The following is a 13,571-nucleotide window of genomic DNA, read 5'->3' as shown; positions in this document are numbered from 1 at the left end:
CAACATTTGATGCATCAGTTTGCAAAATAAAAGGTCGATCAAACTGAGGGTACGCCAAGATGGGAGCAGAACATAAGAGTGCTCTTAGTGTTTCAAAAGCAGTCTGGTGCTGTTCTGTCCACTTAAACGGGATACCTTTCTTGGTAAGTTCAGACAAAGGGGCTGCCATGGTTGCAAATTGAGGGATGAAACGCCTATAATACCCTGCTAGTCCTAAGAATGATCTAAGCTTGTCCAGGTCAGTTGGTGGGGGTAAATCCTGCACAGCCTTAATTTTAGATGGATCAGTATGAACCCCTTTACTTGAGACACAGTGACCTAAATAAATGACCTGATCGGCACCAAAAGAGCATTTAGAAGCCTTGACACGCAGCCCATTTTCACGAAAGCGTTGCAAAACAGATGTTAAACGTTCACAGTGTTGTTCAATGGTATCAGAAAAAATGATTACGTCATCAAAATAACAAAGGCATATATCATAGGTTAAACCTGATAAGATAATGCCAACGGCCCTAGAAAATGTTGCTGGAGCTGTTGATAATCCATATGGCATACGAAGGAATTCAAATAGGCCACCAGGGGTAATAAAAGCTGTTTTTTCTCTATCTTCTGAGGTCATACTTACATGCCAGTAACCGCTGCGGAGATCAAGAGTACTAAAGAGCTTGTTGTTATTTAGAGAATCAAGAAGGTCATCTACTCTAGGCAAGGGGTGAGCATCTTGCTTGGTGACAAGGTTTAGCTTGCGGTAATCAACACAAAATCTATAGGACCCATCCTTCTTTTTAACAAGGACGACCGGAGACGCCCAAGGGCTAGTGCTTGGTTGTATAACCCCTTTTTCTAACATTTCATTAACCTGTTTATGAATTTCTCCTCTATAATGATAAGGCAACCGTCGTGGATGCTGCTTTATTGGCAAAGAGTCACCCGTATTTATACTATGAGATAATACCGAGGTATGGCCTAAACCATCATTAAAAACATCTGGAAAAGAAAGCAATGTCTCAAGAATCTGTTTCTGATCTGACTTACTAAGATTAGGACTAATAGCTGCATGTAACTCAGACAAGGTAACTGAATCAAACTTATTGTTTTGAACACTAGCACACATGTTGTGTATAGGTGGACTAGATGAGGCTGAGGGTATAACTGGCCAAAACCTAGCTATTTTTTGTCCTGCATGAAGTTCAACAGAAGATTTGGACGGATTGAGAATTCTCACTGGTATCATCCGCTCAGAGGCTTGACTAATACTGTATGCAGTAATATAAGATAATTCAGAATCTCCACTGAGGCTACAGACCATGCCTATTTGTTCTTTACAACTCTTGGGGATTTGAGCTTGTATAACACTTTCTGTTCTACCTGGGATGGATATATCAGTGCTTAAGGTCACAAAGACAGGCCCATAGTCTGATGATTGGACAAAAACAGGTATATCTTCCTTACAAGATGAATTGACAGGGGCAGAAAGACCTGGGGGTGGAGGTTGGACAGGAAGAGACAAAGGGGTCAAAGGTGTGCTGCCATGGGGCCCAACAAGGCAATAGGAATCCCCTATAACAGTCAACTGCAAAGAATAAAAGGTTAAAAAATCCCAACCAAGTACACATTGCAGAGGGGCAAGCACATTATCACATACCAAGAACTCTCCTACATACAAAAATTGGCTTCCCGGAAAAGACAAAGAAATATCTGCTGAACCTGAAGAATTTAGCGGCTGTCCTGTAATAGAAACACAACTGTTGGATATGCTTCGAAGTGGAGGAGGGGCTTTGTTTTGGTGTGCACAGCGTGCAGAAATACGCTGAAAGACACTTGAACTAAGCAGGGATTTCATGGAACCAGTATCAATTAAAACTGGAACCTGCACACCTTCAAGCTCACAAAATAGCAGGGGTTGGCGAGGGGCTAAGGGTTTCAAACGAAAGTTCGAAGCAGAACCAACAGCAAAAACAGAGGGGTGCTCGTCGTCCCAGCCCCTTAACGAGGCACCCCCTGGAAGTTTAAAGACGCCTTACTACCATTTATATAATGAGGCCTAGCTGAATTAACAAATTGTTGATTGTCCGGAAATGGAGAGGGCCTAGGCCCGTTACCTTCCTGGGTGAATCGGCCCTTGTTGTTTGCACAGATACTTTCGTTGTGTCCCCATCCAGAACAAAGTGAGCATTGGCGATTTCCCTTTCCAGAACGTCTTCGGCGTGGACAGTGCCGTCTCATGTGGCCCACTTCATGGCACTCGAAACAACGAATTTCTGGCCGACTGCTACTCCTTGATTCACCGATAGCTGCGATCAATTGGTTCTGGCCTTCCACAACTTGGGTCAACAACATTTGTAGGTCATCGCGTGACTTGCATTGCGGCTCATCGCAAGGAAACTGTGGAGGCACGGCATGGGTGGTAGTAGCACATGCAGGATTGCCGGAGGGCAAAACTTGAAGCGATCGAAACCGTTTCGAAAACGCCAACATTTCGTCCAATCCTGGGGTAGGATGGGATTCCAAGAGCTTCAGCTGGACAACATTAGGTAGGCCTTTGAAGAACTGGCGTCGCAAAAGGGCATCAAAGGCATCTTCGGATAAATCCGGTTCAGCGAGGTGGAGGGCATCTTTAAGCCGCCACAAGTAAAGGGTGGGGTCCTCTGTGGGTCGTAAACGGTGTTCCTCAAACTCTCGATAATACTGTTCCCGGTTTACTGCAGGGGCAAAACAGTTCTTCAGGCCGTCGACCAAATCTTGGTACGTGGTGCGATCACCAGCGTCCAGTGACTCGAAATAGGATGCGGCCGGTCCTTGTAGAAAAGCGGGCAGTTTGCACAAGCGGGTTTCCTCATTCCACGAGTTGGCTTGAGCACAGCGCTCAAAATGGCGAAACCACGAAAGGAAATCGCCAGAGCTGAATCGTTCCGGAATAATGTTGGTCGCCATTCCTGTCACCAAAATGTAGCGTTAACGCTAATAAAAGACACTGGTTTATACGCCTGTATTCATCATATTCTGAATCACGACTGACTTACATTGTTAATTACAATTACTTATAATACACGAATCTGGTTACAATCAATCAACAACAACAGAGTACAAAGCATAGTGACAGCAGTACATTACAAACATGATACAGAGATGATGACATATAGATTGATTACAGGCTAGTACATTACATTGGGTACAAATTTTCCATGCGTTTGTTTGACCAGGGCTTTAGAATATGTTTGCAATGAGTGTCGCGGAGCCAGCGTGGGCAAGGGCGTTTCGTGAGGTGTTTTGGGGGGAGGTGTACACCACCTCCCAAATTTCCGGGAACTCACCGGTAGCATTACATTTATGACGAAGTAATTTTATACGAAATGTAACAAAAAAAATTCTCTCGGTAAAAAATGGTTTTCATCTTTTACACCGTCCCTCCGCCTTCTCCCCCCCCCCCCCCCAGCGAGAAATTTCACGTGACGCCACTGGGCGTGGGGCCTTCCTTCACTTGTTTTTGCTCAAAAATCTTTTATCACAAATAATAAAAGCTTAAAAGGAACAAAAATAGGTAATCATCCGCTAAATTAGTTTCCTGTCTGTATTTCAAATTTAATACGTGCTTACATATGATATTTTTCACTCAATGATATTTTAGGTTTATCATTTCGAAAATCATTTTTTTGAAATTTTTTTGTACACCCTTCAAAATTTAAGGTACTAGCCCAAAGAAATGAAAACAAGTGAAAAACCTCTGGTTACCCTCTCCGCCAGTTTGTTAGGAAAAATTCCCTGTCTATATTAACCTCCCTTAATCTACACAAGTAATACTTTTTTCGACCCAATCTTTTTTACAACCACATACTATCACGCTATATTCAATTTTGATGTAATCCATGACGTTTATCATTCGTAATGGGACATCGTAGGGCCACATTCTCAAAATGGGGTCCTTTTTCTGCAAAGATGGTTCGCCATTGGCTTTGCTGAATGCCGATTTTTGTCTGAGTTTCTCGGGATTTCCTACATTTTCATTGATTTGGCCCTAAGCCGCAGTGGCGATTATTCGTAAAATTTCAGGAGGGGCAACAGTGTGAAATTTGCCGACTGTTACACGACAAATGGTGTGGCTCATGGTAAATGGTGTGGCTCAAGTTAGTTTGAACTATTCCTAAAATGTGATGTGATGACTTTCATCGTCTACCAAGAGTTGAACCTTCCCCTGACTTCCCTTCTCCTTGGCTAAACCTTCCACAAACTTGACGTTAACTTAAAATAATGAGTTAGCTCAAAATGAACTTTCTTTGAGAATTTTGGAGCCGTTTTATCATACATGGCATTAAATTTCAAATTTTCAAACCATCTAAAACCATCAAATGGGCTATCATACGATATAACTAGCAGGGTTCAAAGGAAGGCTTATCATATCAAGCGAACCGAAACGAAACGAAACGAAACGAAACGAAACGAAACGAAACGAAACGAAACGAAACGAAACGAAACGAAACGAAACGAAACGAAACGAAACGAAACGAAACGAAACGGAACGAAACGAAACGAAACGAAATACTACGAAATGATAAAAAAATTTGGTTAAAGGTAACAACAAAGTCTCAAACCATATCATTATAATACAATAAGCCAAAAGGAATAAGTAAAAGCCTCTTTACATTCAGGAGAAATTTAACAAATACTTGATGAGATATCCCTTACTTCAATCTCTTTTTTAACTATTTCAATTTTAGCCTGTTTTCTCACATTTTTGCATAGTCTATTTTTGCAAAAAGTCTCTAACGTCCTACGAGGCAAGCTGTAAACATTTTTGTTTTTATTTTTATTTTTTGCCTCAATTTCATTTTCAATTGAGAGAGGCTATAGCCCCTTGAGTTGTGCTAACCAATATTGTTCGTCTTTAGTTTTGAGGAAGACCCGTCAGCACTTGCTGCTTTAGCAAATGTATTTGATAGGCTCGATGCAGATTAGGGCCTTACGCAGTATTGTACATTGCTTCATACCTAACTCTTCCTTTTTTCCCCTTTTCTCATTATTTCTGGATGCTTTTTAACAGAAGGCTCTCTAAATACTAAACAGAGTTTAGGCATTTTGCGTTAAAATCTGGATTCTCTGACAATTTATTTGTATCCTCCATATCAATTTTACTTTGCTTTCTTTGAAAAGGTGTGCTATTGGAAACAAGGCACCAAATGATCGAAGTATTAATGTAAGAATTTTTTCAAAAATGACAAAATAGCAAATTCCAGATATCGCCGAATAGTGATATTTGGCGACTTTTTGACTCCAGGGTGTTGTTATCAAATTTTTGTGGCTCTGGCACAAAGTTGAATAGAACTTTGTTTAAGAATCAGCCAATACATTTTCCCCAAAAATACGGGCATGTTAATGTTAAAGATCTAGAACTGATAACCTTTGTTTATGCATGAAATCCATCAGACCAAAAGCCTATAAATTTCAACGCTTCTGAAGCAAATTCACTGATAGTCTTTAGTTGTCTCAATGTAACCGCAATATTCGGCTGCTCGATAAAACTACTAGTAAAGAAGCGTATTGTCAATTGTCATGCTTTTGTCCCGGGTCGACCAATTACAATTTCTCATTGATATTAACTTTAATACGTAGTTTCGATTTGTAATGGCCTACGGATAATTATTCATGCATGCGTTACATCAATCTACCCGCAATTATTATAGCTATGTCTGGGTTTATGGTACTGCACACACTTTAAGGCAACTTGGATTCAAATCAAAATGGGAGCTGTATGCCTATGTTTAACAGCTGCTTTGCTGTTCCAACACGCGTACGCACTTTGCAACAACCAGCATCTAAATGCGACAACGACCTTGCAGTTATTTTTTTACCATTCTTACTCAAACAACGAGTATTGCCGAATTCGAATTGCGCCGTCTAATAACCTTAACAGCAGTGAGTTCTTCTTGGAGATAAAATGGATTCGGTTTGACATCAAAGGGCAAATGCCAGATTGTAGGGAGGATTTTGTCGAGGTACATCTAACCAGGCAAGGAACATAACACTTTTTATAATCTTCTTTCAGAAAAATGACAAATGCACGCCATTCAAAAAAGATTACAATATGTGTTCTGTATTGTTAGGTCTGTGTTGTTTATTACGAGCTTTTCATGGGTTACGGAATTAAATCCATATGTTTGACTTGAGCCAAGTTCAACTGTTGATTCAAAAGGCAAGATAGTGCCCGAGATGTAAATATTTTCATGTACAGGACAGCATGGGCCTAGGCTGCAACTCTAAAGGCCTGACATCTTCTACCAAATGTTCTTTAGATTTCCTGGAAATGTGAACTTTTACTGCAATATATCTATCACAAAGTACGTTTAAAAATCTCTTATAGCAATCTGACATGCTTGTGGCAAACTGTGATCTTACTAGTACGGTACCAATGAAGTTCTGTAGGAAACCACACTCTAATCAAGACTGTTAAACTCGTCTTATTTCAAGCTACTCAGCCATGCTTGCATAACCATATTCTTAGTCATTTTTTCCTCATTGGGAAAACCCTGAAGCCAAACAAAGAATTATCTCTATATTGCCATGCGATCTTTTTATTGCATTTTTCCAAACGTAATTTCCAAAGTTTTCATTTCACTTGAGCTTTCTTCACAAACATCGCTCGATTTCTGATTATCTATTTTTCACGCTTTACTGTCTTTAATTTGCTTTCTTGCTTTTATTTTGCAATTGTGTTGAATGTCCTGTACAAGGGAGTGTATTCCGGGTTTTTATGGAGGTGAGTATAGTGTTCCAAGTAGGCTCGGAACTTAGTATTGTTTATTGAAGGTCACGTTCGAAGTTCTGGACCCAAGGGGTCTGGGCCCTAGTAAACACAAAACCGGAGATGGAGTCTCTACACTACACTGAGATTTTAGTCTAGGATGAGTAGTCTAATACTCAGTGTAGGAATCGTTTGACAGACTAATAAATTCATATTGGGTTATTTCAGAAATATATTAAGCAATTATAACCAAAACAAACAAATGACGAATACACTGATAGGCCTTACTTTACCTCAGCCACAATACTTCAACCCCTGTAACATGTAAGTCTAAGATGAGTAACTGTCAATTGTACGGTTTATGTGTGGTGGCCTGCTTTTCCAAAGTTATGTTTACCTCATTGTAGAGGACTAGCAAATTGTAGATGTTTTGCTGTACCTTTTTGTTGTACCTTCTTCTCAGTTAACTACAATCCCCAACCAAAATGTTGAAACACTCATCATCCTTCTTACTCAATTCTACTTCTTCCTTCCACATACACTGCTGGACCCCGACTAGAACGTAACAACAAATGAAAGGAACGGAAACATTGCAATAGATGTATACAAAAATGTCCATCTATATTCAAAATATTGTTCAAGGTATAGGACGTTTTTAAGAGGATCAGAAAAACATTTTCAGTTTAACGCAATCCTGGTGTTTCAACTCGAAGAGCTAACCACTTAATAAATTCTCTTATACATTTTGGGGAATTATTTCAAATACTTTTTCCTCAAATTAATGCCTGGTAATTCAAATATGTGAACATTTCTAGAGATTAGTGGCCCTGCCTTTTCAAATGCTTTAATGACATTTTAGGTCCGAGCAGAATATTGGTAAGTTTTGTTCCAGTAACATGAAAGTCAGTCCTTTCACAATGTACTCACACGATGGCTTTGCAGAATTGATATTTAGCAGTGACAAAAAAGACACAGGAAATGGATTTTCATTATCATACAGACTGCAGAGAAAAGATACCCAAGCACTGAGAAAACCAGAAGGATGCATGTAAGTTCAAATGTTTTTTAAGCAAAACTCATGAAACACTGAATTTTCAAAATGCTTTTCATGACCAAAACAGTGATTATCCCAAATCTTTATCAAAACGAGGTAACTTTTTGTAACCTCAAAAATCCTTGCAATTTGTACTTTTGCGTGCTTTCTTAGACTTGAGTTTTCCATCTGTGAATTCTCATCAAACAAATATATATTTTCTTTTAATTTAGGGCATTTCATGACCTGACTTTGAGAGGTATTTTATGGAGCTTTTTGTGAACTCTATTTACTTTAATGAAAGGCATCAAATGAGATTTTTGTAATGCAAAATTTAAAGATTGTAGCTTCAAGAAAGTATACTGAAGTACTTCATGTTTGACCCATGTCAGAGTGTAAAGCCAGATAATGTCCGAAAGTAAAAAGAACATTTATGCAAACGCTGGATAATGACCGAAAATAAGCAGAACATTTATGCAAAGGCCGGACAATGACCGAAAGTAAAAGAAAACCGGACAATGACTTGGTGTGTATAGAAAGTAACGCGAGACGTGTTGGTCGGCTTTCTTTGTTTTTAGTCAATCAGCATCCACTTCTCACCTACAATCCTAGACAAAACTCTTGAGACAAATAAGATGCATTTTTGCCCTTGTAGATTCGAATCCCCTTTTGATTTTGCATATTTGAAGGTATTTCATGCTGTTTTTACAGGCTATGAGAAAAAAGCTAAAATAGGTTCTGAAATAAAAATTTGGGTCGTCTTAACTTTATTGCTTTATTATTCTGAGAGCCTCGAAAGTTTCTTCTTCAGCTTATGTCTCTCTAGGAATTGTTTTGGTTTTAATACAAATCATTCTTGCATTTTTATAACAGATTCAGACAGGAAAGCTCTTCATTATACTATACAGACAAATGGCCAAGGGGACAAAGTGATACCATATTCTGTTTCCGGCTGATTAAACTGCCAGAGGATCAAAATCTGAGGATTTCTATCATGGATCTTGATTTAAGTGATGCTTCATCCTCAGGCTCGAGCCATTGTACAGCAGTAATGCAGTACATACAGATACGAGGTAGGTCGCAGCATATTCTCAACACCTTTTCTCTGACAAAGCTCACATAAATATCAAATGCTGCTTTCTTTAATCCTTATCACCAATTTCGGATTCTAGATTATAATTTACAACCTAGAGGAAGACAAATCAACAAAAGCCAAAAACAACCCTAAAAAGGGTTCTTAGAATGGCAATAGACGTTGTCTCTGGACCACTAGCTGAAATATTCAATCGATCTATTTCTTTCCCTTTCTTATGAAAATAGCTAATGTGTGCCCTATTTTCAAAAAAGAGATTCAACTAGTAAAGAGAATTATTGACCAATAAGTGTACTCCCTTAGCTTCAAAGATATTTGAGGGATTAATGTTCAATCAAGTCTGCAATTGTATCAGTGTTAAACTGCTCCCTTTGCTTTTAAAAAATGGATTTAAGAAAAATTATAGCACACAACACGCTTTATTATGAGTTATTGAAAGCCTGAGAATGTGTCTGGTTAAAAAAGATGTGGCTGGTGCAATGCTTAATTGTTTACCCCATATCAAAAGCATTTAATTGTTTACCCCATACATCTCTACTAGCCAAAGTGAAATCTTTTGGCTTCAGCGACAAAGCATATGTGGACGAATCTAAGCGAATTCTTTTAATGAAAACGTTCATATTATCATATTTTATATAAACAGCAATGAGAATAACTCATGATGATTATGAATAAACTTTTGAACAACTTTTGATAAAGAATAAAACAATAACTTCTCGTAAGAAAAATTTACAAAACATTTAACGGTTTCAATCCACCTTTTATGGATGAAATATTTTCCATAAATGAATGCCCATATTACTTCAATTCAAAACCAGTAAGAGGCTCCCAATTCAAAATAGTGGCGCCACATTACAAAAATATATGGATTTAATACTGTATCATACAGATCTAGCCAAATATGGAACTCGATTCCAAACGAGATAAAGTACTACCCTACTTTACAAATATTCAAAAAAATCCCAGAGTTTACATCGTTCAACTGTACTTGTAATCTTTGCAAGAAATATGTATGCAACAGCGGTTATATTTAATTTACATTATGATTAACGTCGGTAATTTAAATTGATTGTTTTCAATTAGCTTGAGTATGCACAGCTAGAAATTGTACCAACTTCAAATAAAGAAAGAAGAAAACAGGGGATACAAACGACCTGGATGTACGTCCACGTTGTTTAAGGGCCCTTGCAGTCCACGTTGTGCAAGCTAGCGCTGAATTGGCCAAGGTTTACTTCCATCTGGCCCTTGATTAGAAACCAACATTTAATTGTAATCCGTTATGAAAAATGATCAGAGCTTAATCAATCCCAAACATTCTTTAAACGATCGAACACCATGTAATAGGAAAAATAAATCAGCTTTTTGTTTAATGACAATCTATCATTTTTCCTTTTAGAATCTGATGAAGAGTACACAGCGTATTCGACTATTGAGAGCTATGCCTCGTCAATAAGTAACATACTCTGCAAAAGACAATCAAATAACATATATATCGGAAAGAAGAAGTTTGTTTATATCCTGGAGAAAAGCAACGCGCATTCGGCTAACCGTGGATTTCTGATTGGTTACACTTTCTACACGGCTGAAGGTATGGAAATGCAGGCACCGCAGAGCGTTAAGAGACTTCAGGGGTCTAAAAAAGGCGGGAGGGGCCTAAAACCGAATAAAAAACGCTAAAGCAAAACCCCCCCCTCCCCCCCCCCCCACCCATCTATCTCCAGCTCGGCGGTGCCTGTGGAAATAGCAGTAGATTGCTACTTTGTACTTTCTTATGATATTTTGCTATTCAGTAAAGCATACAAGAAGACAGGCCACCTCTTTCCTCTTCCAATTCAATTTATCTTTTCTTCTACATTCTTTAATATTTGTTCCAGGTTACCAAGCAAAAACCGTTATCTGAGGATAAGATGGTCCTCAGAATATTCGACCATTATAAATAAAACTAAAAGTGGCGTTCTCTCACATCATTTTTACCATTTATTTTTGGGCTGTCGGCGTGCCAATCGCAAAGATAGTCATAAATACAACTCCGATCGTTTTTGAAATGGTTGTGTAACGGTTGCGTTTAGGTTAAGCAAGGAGAGAGACAAAATAACAGACCTCACTTCATTCCGATATTCAAGAGACTGACCATTTCATAAAACACTCAACGTAATACATTTGTTAAAACGGAAGTGACAGATTGTTTATCACGTGACAAGATACATCATTCGTTACAGTTAAGAAAAAGAAACAATGGTCTTCTTCCACAGAAGGGTGTGTGGGGGGGGCAATCGCTCCTCTTGCCCTTTGATAAGAAAAGTAAGGGGTTCAAAGCCCCTTTTCCATAAAAGTGGCTATTGTAATTATCAAAATGACTCGCATGAAATCCTGACAATAGTGCTTTATTCACATGAAATATCTCAAAACTTTTAAACAAAGTCCTATCAAAGCTGTTAGCCCATTTTCATTTTGTTCACAGAAAACAGAAATAAAATGACAGTTTCAAAAGAGGAAGCTCAATGAAATACCCTTTTACTGGAACCTGCCCTGTCCCATTTGCCCATTTGTTGTTCTGAAGCCCCTGTACACTTCAAAAATTGATTGTTCATTGTACACTTCAAAAATTGACTGTTCATTGTAAGACAAAGTAACACCTTGTTCATGTAAATTTTTGATCAAGCTTTGTATAATTGACGAATCATGTATGGGACACTACATTTGAATCTACCTTTATTGCATCAATGTGAAAGCCGTAATTGAAATCTAGCCTAATACACATCTCCCACTTTCTCATATTTGGTGCCATGAATTAGCACATAATCCATTGAATTTCTATGTTTATGTCGCTAGATCCGTTAATGTAGCTAGTAGCGAAGTGAAAAACAGAAAGAAGACTAGCAAGTCGTTGATATACGAGGAACTCAATCAAGAAGGAAAATGAGACACTCGCAATTGAATAATGAAACACTTGATAGCTACTTTCGTCACAAACAATTTTTGTGATTTTTAACTCTAAATGGATGGAACCGGCTTTTTCCTAATTGTTCCTCGATTGTTTGCAATGATAACAACATTGAAAAATAAAACTTTCCTTGGGGATTTTTTCTTTGTACTAACGACTCTTTAATTTTACTGCCTTCTAAATGTACTAGGTTCCTTATTAATTGAGTTCTCAATTGTGACATCACAAAGAACTATTATAAGAATTCTCGAGTTTTAGCCAAATAACATCAAAGAACACCACGAAATACTCCCATAAATCTAAAATAAGTTAAATTTTTCAAAAATTAGGTTAGCTATGGCTAAAAATTAGGTTTGCAAACGAATTACTGTTATTTTGGCTCAGTTCATAAAGTTACTTCTCTTTCAAAATGATTATCTATTGCTATATACTAAAACAGCTTTCAAGATGACCACCATTTGAAGTTATATACATAGTACGTATGGTTCATTGTGGCTTATTATTGCACCAGGATGGGTATTTCCTTACAATCAATTGGAAGAAAATCAGAAAATCAGAGACAAAAGTGTTTTAATATTAGTAGTTGAGTAATGGTTTTTTAAAGAGAATTGTTGATTGGAGTAATTTAGAATGAATTTATCTCATGATTATCTTTTACGAAATAAATGTAACTTTATATTGCAGGTTACAAGGATTCCAGTTTTGAATATATTCCGATGGTAATTTGGATTTGTATCATTACCGTATGGTCAGTTAGTTGCACAATTTGTATTATCAAGAGGAGAAGAGATCGTCGAAGGATTCCTGCTCCATTGATTATGGCAACTGTCCCTCAAAATACCGTGGTTGCGCGAATTGAACCACATACAATATACCCAGGACGACAAGACCAGCCCATGGAGACTTTTGATGGTCTGATAAACCCTACCTCGGTTCATGGTGGAAATGCAAAGCCCGGATTCAGCCAAACACCGGATAATCTGGATCAAAATCTACAGGTTGCGCTGCCAGTAATTAATGGAGCATCGACTCTTGATCCACCACCAGCCTATAGCGAATGCCAAATGTAAATACCAAAAGATTGTCCTGTACTTCGCCTGTTCATGTGAATCTATTAATCTTTTCTGAAAGGTTGAATGTACTGTTAATGTATCTATGCTTCTAAAGACGGTGTAAACCTATTGTAATTTTGTATAAATTTTTGACTCAATTAGGGGCGCCTATGTATTATGTCCCTAGTCATAATAATCCTGCTTGCAAAGGCATCGTCATCATTACTAGGCTTTCGATAAATCACATGCTTTCGGTTTTTTTGTCCTATACCCCAAAGCATGTACAGCCCTGCCTGGAGCGCCGAAAAGGGCGTGGGGGAACCTTTGGTAGAAGAAGCAAGGGGGCAAAATTGCTCCTTTCAAAAAAGTGTGCTTAATGACTTCGGCATTTTGTTTTTTAGAGGATCATGTGAAGTTCTGGTTTTCGTACCTTATGAATGACAAAATTCTCAAAAGTAGCAAGAAACTCTTATGACAAGAAACTCAATATTTATCAAGAATTAATTTTTCGAAAATCAAAACAAACGGGAGTTTCACGTGATATGTTTCGATATAGACATATCCACCCTTGTTGAAAGGAACATGTTGTTTTATCCTATCTGCCAATCTTTGGGTTGTGCGTCCTACGTATCCGTATGCACGTAGATTCATAAACAACAGAACTCTTTTGGTTGGCAGGAACGCAATCCATTTGAATGGACGGTAGGGCTTTC

At 38.1% G+C, this 13,571-nt stretch overlaps 1 protein-coding gene across 1 annotated transcript; it reads left to right on the top strand.

Annotated features, from left to right (window-relative positions):
• The first annotated feature begins 5,625 nt into the window (after positions 1-5,625).
• Positions 5,626-13,564, top strand: LOC135683322 (uncharacterized). The gene is made up of 5 exons (XM_065198541.2): positions 5,626-6,004; positions 7,596-7,784; positions 8,643-8,842; positions 10,259-10,450; positions 12,491-13,564. Exons 1-5 carry the CDS (start codon positions 5,736-5,738, stop codon positions 12,874-12,876), a joined length of 1,236 nt encoding a protein of 411 aa, XP_065054613.2. The 5' UTR covers positions 5,626-5,735; the 3' UTR covers positions 12,877-13,564.
• The last annotated feature ends 7 nt before the right edge of the window (positions 13,565-13,571 follow it).

The sequence above is a fragment of the Rhopilema esculentum genome, chromosome 7 (genome assembly GCF_057945365.1).
Source record: "Rhopilema esculentum isolate cy_ngs chromosome 7, ASM5794536v1, whole genome shotgun sequence".
Lineage (NCBI taxonomy): Eukaryota > Metazoa > Cnidaria > Scyphozoa > Rhizostomeae > Rhizostomatidae > Rhopilema > Rhopilema esculentum.
The sequence above is the reverse complement of the archived record's forward strand: the minus strand, read 5'-3'. Positions and strand labels throughout refer to the sequence as shown.

Bases quoted from the DNA above. Each gene is read 5' to 3' on its own strand.
- LOC135683322 (XM_065198541.2), top strand. From the start codon at position 5,736: ATGGGAGCTGTATGCCTATGTTTAACAGCTGCTTTGCTGTTCCAACAC. The intron at 6,005-7,595 runs GCAAGGAACATA...ATGACATTTTAG, and splicing joins GTCGAGGTACATCTAACCAG to GTCCGAGCAGAATATTGGTA. The intron at 8,843-10,258 runs GTAGGTCGCAGC...TTTTCCTTTTAG, and splicing joins GCAGTACATACAGATACGAG to AATCTGATGAAGAGTACACA.